Source organism: Brassica rapa, chromosome A02 (genome assembly GCF_000309985.2).
Source record: "Brassica rapa cultivar Chiifu-401-42 chromosome A02, CAAS_Brap_v3.01, whole genome shotgun sequence".
NCBI lineage: Eukaryota > Viridiplantae > Streptophyta > Magnoliopsida > Brassicales > Brassicaceae > Brassica > Brassica rapa.
Genome location: NC_024796.2, coordinates 3,983,380 through 4,000,201, shown reverse-complemented (window position 1 = coordinate 4,000,201; position 16,822 = coordinate 3,983,380). Strand labels below are relative to the sequence as shown.

At 31.5% G+C, this 16,822-nt stretch overlaps 3 protein-coding genes across 4 annotated transcripts; 2 read left to right on the top strand and 1 right to left on the bottom strand.

Moving 5' to 3' along the window:
- Positions 1-495: 495 nt before the first annotated feature.
- On the top strand, positions 496-2,899 carry LOC103851296 (mitochondrial dicarboxylate/tricarboxylate transporter DTC). The gene is made up of 6 exons (XM_009128139.2): positions 496-760; positions 1,066-1,149; positions 1,291-1,352; positions 1,420-1,781; positions 2,277-2,491; positions 2,585-2,899. Exons 1-6 carry the CDS (start codon positions 641-643, stop codon positions 2,639-2,641), a joined length of 900 nt encoding a protein of 299 aa, XP_009126387.2. The 5' UTR covers positions 496-640; the 3' UTR covers positions 2,642-2,899.
- Positions 2,900-4,110: 1,211 nt separating this feature from the next.
- Positions 4,111-7,048, bottom strand: LOC103851295 (probable pectinesterase 53). Its single transcript, XM_009128138.3, has 5 exons — positions 6,455-7,048; positions 5,475-5,664; positions 5,171-5,377; positions 4,694-4,929; positions 4,111-4,356 (listed from the first exon to the last, which is right to left on the bottom strand). The coding sequence occupies exons 1-5, from the start codon at positions 6,820-6,822 to the stop codon at positions 4,209-4,211; spliced, it is 1,149 nt and encodes a 382-aa protein (XP_009126386.1). The 5' UTR covers positions 6,823-7,048; the 3' UTR covers positions 4,111-4,208.
- A 421-nt stretch (positions 7,049-7,469) lies between these two features.
- Positions 7,470-15,802, top strand: LOC103851735 (pseudo histidine-containing phosphotransfer protein 2). 2 transcript variants are annotated; one of them, XM_018656635.2, is made up of 6 exons: positions 7,470-13,000; positions 13,275-13,405; positions 15,093-15,161; positions 15,248-15,319; positions 15,433-15,505; positions 15,616-15,802. In XM_018656635.2, the coding sequence occupies exons 1-6, from the start codon at positions 12,857-12,859 to the stop codon at positions 15,688-15,690; spliced, it is 564 nt and encodes a 187-aa protein (XP_018512151.2). In that variant the 5' UTR covers positions 7,470-12,856; the 3' UTR covers positions 15,691-15,802. The 2 variants fall into 2 exon arrangements, with proteins under 2 accessions (XP_018512151.2, XP_018512152.2); XM_018656636.2 differs by having other exon boundaries at positions 15,643-15,800.
- Positions 15,803-16,822: the final 1,020 nt, after the last annotated feature.

The window sequence follows — 16,822 nt, the reverse complement described above, 5'->3', positions numbered from 1 at the left end:
AATTTCTAGTTCTTACAATTTATTTCCTCTTGTATTTTTCTTCCCCTCCGCCCTCTAATTGTATAACACCAGTTGCAACCTTGTTGTTGAAGAGCTTTTTATACACATTGGCATCAGTATTATCAAATCTGCAATAGAATCTAAAACTCTACTGGTCCACTAGCTACTACGGCGTGGAAAATGCCAAAAAACGATCGTATTTAATGAAAACAATACAACAACAAAAGGTCTATTCAAAATTTAGAATTCTATTTGACCCAAACAATACTAACAAAATGATAACCAGAAAATTAGAAACGGACCTCCCTATCTAATTTTAAAATTGATTACATATATATTAACGAGACTCATCACTCAAGTGAGTGCGTAATAAATACCTACGGATTAGCTTTAAATCCAAAAATGGAAGTACAAAATTAATAAAATTGAGATAAAATAGATTCAGATCTCAATTCTCAATAATCCAAAAATAATGGTTTGGTGCGGTTTAGTTGAAGCTGGAGCACTGTTGGGATAATATAAAAAGCACGTAAAGCTTCACTTGCTTTGTTTCCTCTCCACCCAAGCGAGTTTCTCTTTCTCTCTCTCTCTCCGAGGAATCTCTCTTTCTTCTAGCTGAGCGTGTTTCTATCCCCCGGAGATGGCGGAAGAGAAGAAAGTAGCTCCGATTGGTGTCTGGAATACCGTGAAGCCCTTCGTGAATGGCGGTACCTCCGGTATGCTCGCCACTTGCGTTATCCAGCCGATCGACATGATCAAGGTACGTAAAATATCCCTCGATTCACGTATCATGTATCACCATCATTCATGTACGAGCTCTTGCTTGATTTCATCAGATCCGATTGGATTCTCTCAGATCTGGTTTTCGTTCGAGAATCAAACTTCATTTCTCGGAACGTGATTATAATCGTTTGTGTGTTGAACTGTTGCTATTGATTTGTGTAGATGAAATGTTTGAATTACAGATCTGGATTTTTTTTAATTTGAATCACGCTATGGTGCATCACAATGTACAATCCTTCACCGATGATGTGAATCTAATGAATTGATAAATGTGTGGTGAAGGTGAGGATTCAACTAGGTCAGGGATCTGCAGCCAGTGTGACCAAGAACATGTTGAAGAACGATGGTATTGGTGCTTTCTACAAGGTATCAAGATTTTTTTTTATGTTTTTTATTTATTTATTAGATCTATCTTGATTCATTTTACTTTGGTGTTTCTGGTATTGAAGCTTATTAACAGTTCTTCTGAGCTTATTAAGTTTTTTTTTTGTTTTTTCTCTCCAATAGGGATTGTCTGCTGGTTTGCTAAGGCAAGCAACTTACACCACAGCCCGTCTTGGATCCTTCAAGTAAGTTAAATATCATCTCTCTGTGTGTTTTATCATGAGCCCATCTAGATGAATGTTTCTTTATCAGGATGCTGACTGCAAAAGCAATTGAGGCTAACGATGGGAAGCCACTACCTCTGTATCAGAAGGCTCTATGTGGTCTGACAGCTGGTGCTATTGGTGCTTGCGTTGGTAGTCCAGCTGACTTGGCGCTTATCAGAATGCAAGCTGATAACACCTTGCCGTTAGCTCAGCGCAGGAACTATACCAATGCTTTCCATGCGCTTTACCGTATTAGCGCTGATGAAGGAGTTTTGGCGCTTTGGAAAGGTTGTGGTCCCACTGTGGTCAGAGCTATGGCTTTGAACATGGGAATGCTTGCTTCTTATGATCAGAGTGCTGAGTACATGAGAGATAATCTCGGTCTTGGGGAGACTTCTACGGTCGTAGGTAAGCTGCTCTTCCTAGTCTCTCATACAGTAACAAAGATAATTTTTTTCTACTACGCCTTCAAATAAAAGTAGATAAAAGTTAGAGCCAAGGATCCACATAATCATCCAGTAAATTTACAATTTACAACGAGTGGTGTTGTCATACATAAAACAATTGTGTGTTTCACTTAATGAAGTTTAGTATAGAACTAGACTTGAGAATATGCATTCTCCTTGCTTCATTAGTGAAGGGAATCTCTAAACTCTCAGCCATTGCCCAAATTGATCCGAATGCATTCTCCTTGCTCCATTTTAACCCTTCAGCTCTCTAGTAACTGTAATGTATATTGCTGAGCTGAAAAAACTACATTTTTTTTCTGGTCAACTTTCTAAACTAGCTGTAATAGTTCTGCACTAGAGTTAAACGGGAAGACCTTATCAGTTTTGTCCTGTGGTGATGTATTACCAAGTAAATTATATGTCTGAGTGTGATTGTTGGGTCCCTTGTGGGCAGGAGCAAGTGCTGTTTCGGGATTTTGTGCTGCCGCTTGCAGTCTTCCATTCGACTTTGTCAAGACTCAGATCCAGAAAATGCAACCGGACGCTCAGGGTAAATATCCATACACGGGTTCGCTAGACTGTGCCATGCAGACCTTAAAATCAGGAGGACCTCTGAAATTCTACACAGGTTTCCCTGTGTACTGCGTCAGGATCGCCCCTCACGTCATGGTATGTTTCTCCCTTTCTTCAAAATGCTATTTCAAGACTCACTTCAGGCTTGTCTCTGAGATGGTGGATGATCGGGTGTTTTCTTTTTGGCAGATGACATGGATCTTCCTGAACCAGATTACTAAGTTCCAAAAGACCATTGGTATGTGATCTTCAAGCCATCCTTGTGAAGTGCGGAGCCAATAATAAGACGAGAAGAACGAAAACACAATTGGAATTGTGTTCTTTTACCTTTTTAACAATATACATATGCCTTGAAGCATTATTTGAGACTTAGATATTTTTTTTTGTCGTCGTTGATTGGTCCGTGAACTTTTAAATTTTTTAAATTTTGTTTAAGATTTTTGGCCATTAAGTAACTTCAAAACTACTGATGCATCGAAATAATATTTTTATTTACTTGGTTAATGATGTGTGGAAGTTGAAAGACAAGCTTGTTTCTACATTCATGAGGTCTAGTGCAGAGTCTCCATTATTTCGTTTTGAAACACAAACAAAACATTAACATCAGCAGACAAGCACTCTGCGCCCAAAACTCTGCCGATTACAATACAACACACACATGTAGCTGTCGGGAACGCAACATGCCTATTTCGAGACAACTTCTTTGTGGAGGAACAGTGTGGAGGAACCAGAGGAAAACATGTCATGAGTATGTTTCAACGTTGGTGATAGAACAAAGTAACAAGAGCATTCTTGATATCATCTCAATACACCCTTTAAGACAATTGATGCATGTCTTATAACTCTAGACACTCTCCAGATCTCGTGTTGGACAAGTCCCCAAGAAGCTTTAGTCTTTACCCTCTTCGCATTATCTATTGCATCATCAATTCCAGGAAATGATTTGGATCCATACTCATCGTACTTAGCTGGTCCATATACCATATGCTTGTACCATGGTCTTCCAGAAAGTCCATCTCTGTCTGTTAAAGCTCGCTCCGCCATCATTAACCTGTCGTTCAGCTCTCTCACTTTCAAAGCTCCCTTAACTCCCTGCACAGTCAAGTCAAGCTAACTCTCAGTAAACCAACTTTACTTGTCGAATTTATCAAACGTAGCCATACCTCTTTCTCTATATAGTTATCCCTTGAGCAGCTGTAGATAGATCTTGAATTGATTTGAATAACGGTAAAACATCTATGCCATGGCCTAAGTTATTCTTCTCCAAATCTTCTGCACTTTTTTGTTTATGCATGTAGACAAATACCATTACAGCAATCTATTTGCTGACCATATGTTTCAAGAAAAAGTTACCTTGAGTTTCAAGAAAAACATGTCTCTTATGCATCAGAACTCATGGTAACTTCTTCTTCTTGGGTACAAGTGGCGACTCTCAGCTTTTCTGTTTATGCAGGTTGACAAAAACCATTACAACAATCTATTAAACCCTTGTTCGTGGTGGGGATAACTAGGCTAGGGAAACCTTAAATTACAAAGGAAAGTGACATGTTTTTACCCAAGTACGCTTCCGACATGACTTGACAATAAACTGAGAGTAATATTTTATCAAGTGGTTTTCCTTTTTGTTAATGCATGTATATCCAACTTAAACTAAATAAAGACGATGAACAAAAGTTGACAAAAATAAAGAAAGAAGATGAACAAAAGATGTGGGATGTGCGTAATTAAGTTTGTGAATTATTCTTATTAGAAAATATAATATAAGGGAAAATGTACATTATACTATTAACTAGGAAGAAAAAGAGAGTAATGGTTAGACTTTGATCCATTCAGAGCCGTCGATAAAGGTAAGAGAAATAAAAGGTTTAGCTTCATCGTCGGTGAGCTCTTTTGCCCAAGCCACCCTTCCTGCATAGTTTGCTCCTTCTCCAGTGCACTTGTACTGACCATAGAACACCGTCCTGCATCACACATTTTCACATTTTCATTTTTATATGCTTATGGTCATGTTTGATGCCGTATGAAAGCATTTTTGAGTACAGGAAATTCTAGACTAGACTATATACACTTATGCACACCTATGTTATTGACCTTAAGCTTCAATATCTACTAATGATATATTCTCTCAGCTGGTTAAGCTTCAGGTTCAATCCGTGTTTTAGTCCATTAGTTTTAGTGTTTCAAGAAACTTTATCTTAGAAGCTCACTGATATGATCATATAATCATTACATTGTCTGGTTCTATGTGATTTAACGAAAAAAAAGTAGTGAGGTGAAAGGGAAGTAAAGTATACGTACATCTCACGTGAAGGGTCACCCCAATTGTACCAGCCTCTAGGGAGGATGATATTATCCATATACGTGTAAGCAAAGACGACTCTTGAGAAAGGACCCCATGCCCTTCCAAGGTACAAAACTCCTGTCCCTGTCACCTTACAGTTAACGAACGAGAATCCTGTGTCCTCTAGCACACTGCCCCTCCCTTGCGCCGTCACTGCTCCTAGCTTATCCGCTATTGCATGCACGTGACATCCCTAATTAAACACCAATTTTTAGAGCAAGAACCAATCTACTTATGTTATTTACAGAAGTGTTGAGAATGTTCAGCAACATAGACCACAATGTACGTAAATGGGGATAGCTATGCGGGATCGTAGGTGCAGGGCCCGTATACACAAGTTATAATGCCCTTAAATAATTTTAAAATATATTAATATTATTACTAAATCGTTTATAGCCACAAAATCTCGATCATGTTTAGATGAGAATGTTTACCTCATAGAGAGAAAGGGCATTGCCAAAGATGAAATCAACAGATCCCTCAATGTAACAGTCTTTGTAATAATGCCTTCCTGAATGATCATAGAGAGTGTCTTGAGCACCAAGCATTTTACAGCCGAAAAATGCAGCATTGTCCGCTGACACCCTCAATGCCACGGCCTGTTTCCCAACCGCGCCTGGCAAAGGGACCGGGGTCGTGTTCTACATACATATAAGAATAAGACCGCAAATAGGGCTTCAAAACTTATCCAACCAAATGAAATTGAACACAACAATTATGGTAATGGTTGCAAGTTACCTTGAAAGTGATGTTCTTAGCGACAAAGAAAGGTGAGTTCACGGCGAAAGAAGCAGAGTTGAAGGTGCCCATGGGATTGCCTTTTGTGTCAGGTGTTTGTGCTGTGTCTCCCCATTCCACTATTGTTGTCTCTGCTCCTTCTCCTTCTATTGTTACGAATGACTTCATTGGGGGTATGTTCACCTTCTCCCTACACCCATTTCCCCTTTCAGTGTTATTATATTTTCTCAATTTAATTACAAATCTAAGAAAAATAGCTATAGCAAATAAATCAATTTGTTACATATAATACAAATAAATCCAACCTTTGAGGCGTATTACAAAGTTCTTGGTTTCACGTGATTCTTATAGTGTTGATTTTGAGAGAGATGGCTACATCTCTTTATTGGCAATAGGTGTTTAGACTCTTTCAGATTTATTATTAGTTTTGGCTCATGCAAATGCAAGACGAAAGGAAAAGATATGTTATCATTTCATAAATAGAGCCAAAACAAATTGCAAAACTGCAAAATGTTAGAGCATTTTTAATCGGACCAATCGCGGGCCGCCACGTGTCGTGGAGCCTGCGCTACAGTTATGATCCGGATTCAGTGCAGTGAACTCCCAAGAGGCAGATTCATTGGTTTTGTTTATTTTAATATTTTTTTTTTTCGAAAACTGTGTGAACTCCCCATGGAGTTCACTAATGCAGATGCTCTTAATAGACAAACTCCAGAATCTACGGTCCAGGTTGTCGGAATATAGTTACATCCACATATATATATATATTTTTTTAAATGAAGATAAAGCTAAAGATGTGGTACCAATTTGGTTTTCATCAATTGCAAAATGTACCACACAATTGATTTCTTTATCTATATAATAACAAAAAAGATCGTCCAATATATGTTTTGAGTAAACAGTAATTACACCAAAACTCGTACTATTCACCTGATATATAGAGCTGTTATTTTAAAAAACAATGAAAAACTTCTACTTACTTGAAAACTCCAGCATGAACTTTGATGACGACACGAACGAGGTTGATGAGAGGAAGAGAATCAATGGCGTCTTGGATATTAGTGAAGTCACCTTTATTCTGATTCTTATGGACAGTGAGTGTATATGAAGGGAAGAGTTTGTTCTCGGCTGCCTTGAACACCGAGTGTTTAAGGCTCCCAACGAATCTGACCCATTTCATGAATTCCTCTTCAGGGTTTTGTCTCTGACTCGTCGTGTTCACATTCTTCTGGTTTCTTGGTCGTAATCGTAGACCTTTGGTGTGGCATTGTGTTTGCGTTGAACAAAGTAGAATAACGAGAATAAGGAAAAACAATATGGGAGCTTGTGATGAATTTAATTTGGGCATCTATACGACAAGAATCAATATATTAGGTTTTTCTTTGTTTTAATTATAGGTTTCGCCAAAGATACAAAGTACGGCCAGTGATATATGGCTTATGTGATTTCTCAATATGTATATGTATATATACATGTATGTGTATGTTATTTAGAGGTGGTGGAGTGTTTGGTTCTTCGGTAATGGAATTAGGTGGAAAGTGACAGAAGGGAAGAGGTCACGGGGCGGTTCCATGTCACATCCACGTAGAATGAGAAGCCTGGCAAAATGCCAAATTAAAAAAATAAAGAGATTATTTTTTTCTTATAATAAAGAGATTCTATTATTAAGCTGTAGAAACTCAGCACAATTTAGCAAAAAAAAAAAAAAAAACTCAGCACATAAAGGGAAAAACAAACCAAAAATGAAAAAGAGAATTAGCCCACATTTATATGACACTCATTCTTATTTACTATACTGTATACTGTCAAGACAAAAGGAAATCACGAGTTATGTATCATATGTGAATTCAATTTTATGCAAAGAAAAAGAGACTCTATGTTGTCAATGAAAGTTGCATCAACTGTGTAATGGTGAACAAAAAAAAAGAAAGAGGTGTTGAACATGAGCAAAAGTTAAGTTCATTGATGAGATGGAAACTAACATAAATATGAAGCTAACATGGACACTAAAAAGTAGTTGCAGTGAGAGTATCTCACACAGTTTCTTTGAGTAGTTGTACGATTAGCTATGCATGAAGGTCTAATCAAATCTGTAACTGGAATGAAATTGTAATTTTATTATTAAGTTAATCTATTTTAAATATGTATTGAAAGTTTTACTATTTTGGATGTTTAATCCATTTTAGGATATATTTTTTCTTAATTTTTTACAACTTTCATTTATTACTTTATTTTACGAATAAGTGAAAACATCAATTTTTAGAGCAAGTTTATCGGTTAGTTTTTTATTTTTAGATCCTTAGCCCTAAATAATAATTATTTTAATACAGTTTAATTTTACATTAAAATTTTTAATAACGGTTGCATGTGTGTGTCTTAAATCTCTGTGCATTAGTAAAAGTCCAGCACTCATGTCTTTTAGATTTAGGAATTTTTTTTTTTAAATAAGTATGTATACCTAAAGGATAAAGGAAATCAATTTTTTTGAGACTGCTATAAATATGGGTCTAAATATTTGTAAGATAATTAATTCACACAATAATAAAAAATCCTAAACGAGTATTTGCCTCAATACGTTTTGTTCTCTATTGTCTTCTTGCTTAATTCATGGATGTTCGCAATAATAATACATAAACAGAAAAGTTCCCATGAGGATTTTGTAGAATGTGTTTTAAGAATCGATTGTTAATCTCTCTCCTATTTTTTTTCATTTCTTTCAATTCTTTTGTTTGTTAGATACTCTATCACATTTTGCTGTTGGAAATGGCCTTAGCCACCAACATACAAAAGAAGAGAGAAAGAAGATAGATAGTAAGAGAGATGGAGAGAAACACCTCTTTTTAAAAAAAAGATTGAGGAGAATACGAGAGACTGTTTTGCTATGTGTCATCACATAATAAAGTTAGTTTTTTCCTATTTAAATTTTAATGAAAGTGCTCAATTATGTTATTATTTTATGTCTAATATACTAATTGAGAAACTAAACCACTGCTGATGCTTTTAATGGTTAAAGACGATGGGTTGTCAACAATTGTTAAAGATTGGGCTGACTTATATACATTTTAAGGGATTGATTACTTAATTATATTTCTTTTATGTATTTCTTCATTTAATTAATAAATTATATGTAAATTTATTTACTTGTATATATTTACTAAATATTAGGGAACTAATAGTTTTTTGTGTGTAACTATTGCAGAATATGTATTTCTTTTTTAAAGTATTTATTGTGTATGCTTCTATTTATTATAAGACTCCCAACAGAAATGTTGTTCGACATTTGTAAAAGAAGTGTTTTATTTACCAATTGATTTGAGATACTGCTATTTCTACAAAGCTCCCAAAAGAATTATGATGATTTTGATTTTTAACAAATTAAAACTAACAAATGTTTCTTTGGTTTCATGTGATATGGTTTAAATCATACCAGTAAACATAACGGTGTATATATAGCACTATCTACTTAAATAAAACCTAAAGAAAAGTTTCATATATCGCTGTGGATGCTTTAACACATCGACGTAGATAACATTCTTTCCGTTATTTTCCTAGCTGCGTACCAAACCCGCATGCTGCCACCATCCTAAAACAATAATGGACTGAAGATAAATTATATTGCAAGGGTGATATTGGTGATTAGTCCACTGAGAGATTCTGATGTATAGAAACACGAAAAGTTCTGTGCACACAATTAAGGTGGCACTTTATTCTATCAATTGATATTGTCTTTCAGTGCCCGTGACTCTCTCTTATTTCCTTTCTTGTTGGCTTCTGGTAGGGACAACACTCTTCTCGTGGACTGTTGTTTTGTATCCATCAATGCTTGTTTATTTTTTATACTATTTGATTCACGAACTATATAAATAAAACTATGAGAAATCTTGTCCTCTATAGGCATGGAACTTGTGTTAAAGAAAAAGGCAGGGAACTCAAATATTTAATAGAATAGCCATATGACGTTGCAGCGTAGGTGAATGATGATTTGATTCATCTAAAATGACTCTTATTGTCTTTATATAAAATAGCATTTAAAAAAAAAATAGCATAACTATTGTCAAAACTCAATTTGATCAAAATAATCTATCTAAATTTCTTTTTATCTTCTTGATATTATTTCCTTAAACACTCAAGCGAAACCTCTGCTCAAAAGTGTTATTTCTCATGGTTCTTTATTTCCTACGTTAGATCTCATCAAATCTGGAACTTCAATTCACCAACAACCATATACAATATGCACAAATAGTTTTATTCGTCAAATCTATAAATTTTATTTACTTACTGTATACATATTTTAATAATAACGATGTTTTGTAAATCAAAGGTTTAATATATAAATAAAATTCATTACAGTGTACAGCTCTTAGAACAATTAAAGAAGATAAATGCACACAACAACACCACTTTTTTAATCGAATGCACAAAATAACACCATTTAAAGATTAAAAAGGAACTTTTGAAAGAACTTAAGAATGACAAAATAAAACTATTCCAAAAAATAAAGTCTATAAATATTAATTTACTTTTTTTTTTTGCAAATGTTCAGGTTGAACAAGCATAGATCTGAAATGGAATTGTAAATAATATTTTAATATTTAGCAGTTGATAAAAATGGCAAATACCTACATGCACATTTTGATCGCATATGCTCTGAAACAGAAATGTATCATCATGAGTCTAGAAGTTGACAAAAGTATGGACTTTCCTGGGTCTAGAAGTCTAAAAACGGCTTATTCATGCCCGAACTAGGGATTGCTGAGAAAATACATACCTCAACTTTTACTGCAAGTCAAAACATACCTACACTAATCAAAAATTTAAAATTCATGCCTGAATTATGGATCGATAAAAAAATACATACCCCAACTCTTATTGCATGCCAAAACATACCTTAACTAATCAAAAATTTGAAATTTATGCCTAGTCTTTAGAAGTCAACGCTAATTTCAATCTATACTATTATTTGCGAAGTAAATTTTCGCAACGGAGCTCTCACGTTAAAAATTAGAGTAGCTAAAATCTATGTTACCCCTAATAAATTTTTATATATATTCTATTATATAATAAAATGAATTTTATTTGCGAAGTAATTTTTCGCAACAGAGCTCTCACGTTAAAAATTAGATTGGCTAAATTCTATGTTACCCTTAATGAATTTTTAAATAAAATGGATTTTATTTTAAAAATATTATATATTTTTTAAAATAATTATGATGATTCTTATATATTATGTTGTTATCTTAAAATAATATTTTACTATTATAAAAGTAAAAAAATTAAAAGAAGTGATTTTTTACAATATTATATTTAAAAAAAAAGATAATTCTTATATATACAAATATATCTTAAAATCACTTCTTAGAAAATATCCTTATACAAATATATTGCTCCATTAATATTTACTTAGATATTATTTTTATCTTAAATTTTAACTTTCAAAATAGTAAAATATTATTTCAAGATAACAACACAATATATAAGAATTATCCTATATTTTTAAGAAAATATAATATTGCAAAAATCATGTCTCTTAATTTTTTTTACTTTTACAATAGTAAACTATTATTTTAAGATAACAACACAATATATAAGAATCATCATAATTTTTTAAAAATATATAAGATTTTTAATATAATTTTTTTTTTATTATATAATAGAATATATATAAAAATTCATTAAGGATAACATAAACTTTAGCCACTCTGTTTTTTAACGTGAGAGCTCCGTTGCTATAAAATTATTTCAAAAATAATAGTATAGATTGAAATTAGCGTTGACTTCTAAAGACTAGGCATAAATTTCAAATTTTTGATTAGTTAAGGTATGTTTTGGCATGCAATAAGAGTTGGGGTATGTATTTTTTTATCAACCCATAGTTCAGGCATGAATTTTAAATTTTTGATTAGTGTAGGTATGTTTCGACTTGCAGTAAAAGTTGAGGTATGTATTCTCTCAGCAACCCCTAGTTCGGGCATGAATAAGCCGTTTTCCCTCTAAAAGTACATTCATCTTCCATTTCAGTATCAACATTTTCAGAAACTACATTTAATTGATCTGTAAACCACTGACGAAAATCTATTGTATAAAACTAATCTTTTGTAAGCAAATTTGCACGACATCGAGACTTCTACGGTACCACCAGAGAATCTCATGATTTGAAACTAATCCATGCATGATTAAATCTGGTTTCTTAATCGAGATTTTTAATTCATGATTTGACATTTTTTTTTTTTTTACATTTTTCGATTAAGAGACGGTTTTTATATCTCTTATTTAAGAGACAGTTCTTAGCTTTTTTTAGTTAAAATCTAGAAAAATCTAAGAAGCATCTCTTAACCGAATTTAAGAACCTCAATTAAGAAATTGAAGTTAATCATGGTCTTAGGACATGCGCAGCAGCGGTTCATATTTCCCAGTATCTCGTGATTTAAAATAAAATAAAAAATAAATGTAAAAAGAAAAGAGGGAAGAATCGATTGGTCTTCAAGAAACTAAAGTCTCAACATAAAATATTTTTCTCCGTGTATCAACTTTCAATTGCTCAAATTATTCAAAAGATAAATAGATAAAATTATAAAGTTAAACCATAATATTTTAGTTTTGTTGAGAGACTCAATTATCATACACCGGCGCTGATGCTCTTACACGTTAGCGGCAAAACAATTTAAATCGTTTTATCACATTGTCTTTCATCTAAAGAAAGAATTCTAGTATTTTCTTGAAAGAATTATAGTCTTTTGAACCAAGGTTTCTTAACATTTATTGTTTCCAGATTATATATTTACTTTTCAAGATTTGGTATCAGGCTTTCTTGAAACTTCAGATTTATAGAACCATTACACCTAGGTTCAACTATTGTTTCCAGATTATGTATTTTAACCGATTTGAATAATATATACAAAGTTTAAAAAACTATAAAATATATATTTAATTTTTTAAAAATATAACATGTGATTTAAAAAAAATTAAATTGTAATTTTTAAAATTTAATTTTTCTTTACTTGGTTATTTGTTAAAAATATAATCAAATTCACTATGAAGTTGTATTCAATAAAACGTGATTTAAATCAATATTTAAGCATCACAAAAAAAAGATTATATAAATTTACTAAGGAAGTTAAAATCAGTAATTCAATAGTGCATAATTTTATTTAGATTTTCAAATCCATATAAAATCTTTAAATAGACATTCTACTAAAAAAATCTAATGTGATACTAAGCAATCCTACAAAATCACCTGCTTTGCTTCAACTACATACACTTTTTCTTTATTTTCTTGCAAATCTAGATAAACAAGAGGTTGCAAGATTTGTTTCATTAATTTACAATTTTATGCTTTCATTTTTTAGCTGTATAAATATATAGATTTGTGTAGGTGGAAGTACATGCATATTTCACTCTTTACCCTATACCATTCTTCTGTATTTCAGAAAAACTTATTTCCAACATATAATTTTATATTATATTCAATGGATTTAAAAGCCCTACATCTAAAACTTCAAGAGATGAGACAATCTTTCTTTAACGAGGTTAGTATATTTCAATCTAATGAGCATATAAACGTCTATTGAACGCATAACATTCCAAGTTATTTTCATTTGAAAAAAAACAATCCAGTAATTTTTACATTTTAACATCTACTGATAGCGTCACCATTAGCTCTTTGTTAAAATAACAATATTGAAAAGTTGATCTTTTACAAAAAAAAAAAATATATTGAAAAGTTGCTGTTGAAAATATCAAAAATTCGTTTCATCATTTATTAGAAATCTTGTCTAAATTTTCTGAAAAATATTGACGCAGGGCTACCTCAATTGTCAGTATACTCAGATAGAAGCATTGGAGAAAGACTCAAGCCCTTATTTTATTGTAGAAATAATAACTCTCTATTTCAGAGATTCCCCCAATGTTATTGCTGCTTTGGAGCATGAATTGTGAGTCTCCTATCTCTTTGCTTATCAAAATCCGCTTGATATAATCATGGAATGCATCAATATTGATTTTTATATAATGTTCGAAGTAAATGTAGAGTTGGATCTGTGTATATTTGTGTGGGGATGTAAATTCTGTAAAACCTATATTGAGTTAAGAGTACGTAGATGCCCAACTGCAAGATCGAGGACACACTCTACGTATAATTTTTTATACGAAGTAAAACAACTCTTGTTTATAAGTTTTTATAACATCTTTTTCTACTTATGTTTGGGTTTCTATATTTGTATATCAATGAAATTCAGATCAAAATCATTTGACAATAACTTGATGCAATGGATGCAGTCATGTTTTTTAAATTCTAGTGTTTGTCCATTCACTAAACCTTTTACGTTAAATATATGGTTAAACTAGATTTTCACCCGCACAACCGTGCAGATATATATTTTCACATTTATATATATAGATATTTGTTTTAGATAATTATTATATATTTTTAATGTTACTCACATATTTAAATGTTTGTATAATTATACCAAATATAATAATTTTATAGTTTTCATGCTGTAAATTAAAATCATCACATATATATGTTGCTTATTATATATTTGTCCAATTGAATTTGCGTTTGATTACGAAACTAATTTTTTAATGCATGAAACAACATATATGAAAACAATTTCGTATTTAATTTATTATAATCTTGATCCGTAATTCAAATCACTAGATTTTTTTAGTAATTTTTAATGTTTATTAATTTTATATAATAAATTACTGTATATTAAAAACTTTAAAATAAGATAAATTTTTATACATGTATTATATAGTTTACTAATATTAACCCGTTCTACCAACATATTATATTTTTAGCATAAATATCTTATATTTTAGAAAATAAAATATGTTAACTTATCAATTTAAAATAATTTTATCATATTTTGATCAATATAACGTTTTTATTTTAAAATGATAGATATTATTATAAAATTGATAAAATAGGATATAATTTTATTCTTGTAGTAACATTTCATTACTAATTACTAAATTAGTTGAAAATATTTATATTCAATTTATGACAATTAAGATCTTATTATCATCTTTTTCAAGAGATTTGTTAGAATTTTAATTTTTTTAAATAAAAGATATTATAATTAAAGTAGTTAAAAATATTATATATATTAGCATTAGTGATATACATTTAACTGAAAATTTAAATGATGGTCCAAATAAAAATATCACTCATCAAAAAATCATGATTTTTATTTTATTAAAAAAAAATTGAAAAAAAATTAAAATAGTAAATGTATTTTTGAAATTAATTAATTTCATTTTATTTAAATTTTTGTTTATAAATCAAAACTATATTCAATTTTTATTTCTAATTATTTTTTATGATAATTTAAATTAAAACTAACTAATTTTCGAAAGTAAATATAAAAATATTCTAAGAAGATTTTAAAAAGATTTTGTTAGAACATTTTAAAAACATTCATTTGTATTTCAATAAAAAGATAAAGATATTGAAAGATATAATAATGAACTTATGTAAAATATGATATTTTTTAGAAATGGTCCAAACTAAAAAAATCACACATGAAAAGAAGTCATAACTTATGTTTTAATATATTAGATTGACCTTGGCTATAATTTGGTACTTTTTTAAAGTTATGTTGATTATATTTTAAACAGGGCGCGGGAGCCAATAGAGCTACCCAAGATTACCAAATGCATTAATCGGTTAAAAAGCAGCAGCGCCAGGCTAGTGTTTTATTTTGCAATGTGGTTTTAAAACTAAATACAAAATTTACATTGAAATATAAATGCTGACTTTTCTTTTCTCTCAGCATCGGTGCCATCAAAATTAACAATGAACTTGAGAAGGCAAACATACTTCTCCAAGCTGGCAATGTAGAAGGGTAAGTACGTTCTTTTCATTTTGATTATTCAATTATTTTACATACAAAGCTTCATTTTAGCCATGAGATATAATGATCGAAACTATTTCATAAATAATATTTTCACTTTCAAGAATGAAAGCAGCAGTGCGTCGTATTAAGAAGGAGCACAGTGAACTCCGCGCAAAGTTTGAGACATATTTTCAGGTATATAAAATTGCAAATTAAAATGATTCTTGCAACAGATGATTTTATGCTCGAATTATGCGATATTCAACTAAAATAAACTTTCATATATGATCCGGAACTGGATCTAGTTCTTAGCTTATTCTTTTCTTTGCCAGTTGATGAGACGAGCTGGTCCAACAGAACAAGCTGTGAACTCAAGCTAAAGACATCATGTAAGCCATGTAGTTTGGTTTGCACAACAAACATTCCACCTGTTTCTACCCAAAAAAAAAAATTCCAACTGTCCAAACCCAACCACTGATCAATTCTAGTTATAATTACTAGATTTTTTAACCGCGCTACGCGCGGATAAGATATTATATGTATTTCTCAATTCTAAAAAAATAATGTATAAAATTGTATTATATTATTTAAAGAATATAAAATAAGACTACATAACATAAATATATTTTTAAAATTTTCTTTGTGGAAATCATTATGTTGTTTGATTGTTGTACTTAATTCACATATTTGCTTAGTTATTTGTGATGGATGAATAACTATATTTTTATTATCAGTAAATAATATATATTTATTATATAATATAAGAAAAATAAAATTATTTACTTTTAAAACAATCTTGTCTCATGTTGGAGACTCAGTTATAGACATATCATATTCGAATGAGACATTTTTACAGTTATCAATCTTCTTAACAGTCAAAAAACAAATATGAATATCAAAACAATATCTCATACGATCTCTTTGTGGAATTATTGCTCTGAAAAAATTAAATTTAGGCATCATAAAGGACTGGAAATGGATGTGCAGATGTGTTATCTAAGTCAACTTTACAAAATACTATTCATAGTTCTTTTTTTTTTTCCTAATAACACACACCTCATAAACAGAAGATTGGGAGAAAAATGTTACCAAAATAAAAAGAAGAAAAAAGCAGAAAATAAAGAACACCAATAGGTGCCCAAACAAAGCATGAACAAAAGAAACATGCTAGAAGCTCGTCAGCCAGCGAGGAAGCTGCGTCAGCCAGTCATGGAGACTCCATTGACAGCCTCTGTTTGGATAGTGAATTACTAGCCAGTGGGGACCCAAGTCGCCAGATAAGATAGGTAGCAATGAACCCGCGTAACGCTGATAGCAATGCTCGTAGCAACACCATACTTATCGAGAGATACATGCTATAAACTCTAATCATCAGATGAGCTTAGCTCCTTTCTCCAGCATGAAAGAAGGAGGCTTTATGTAGCATGTTTGCCATCAAAGATCCAAGATTAGGGGACAGACTATTAAAGCATAAACAGACTTTTCCAGCAGCTTGGTTCTTCTATTATCCAC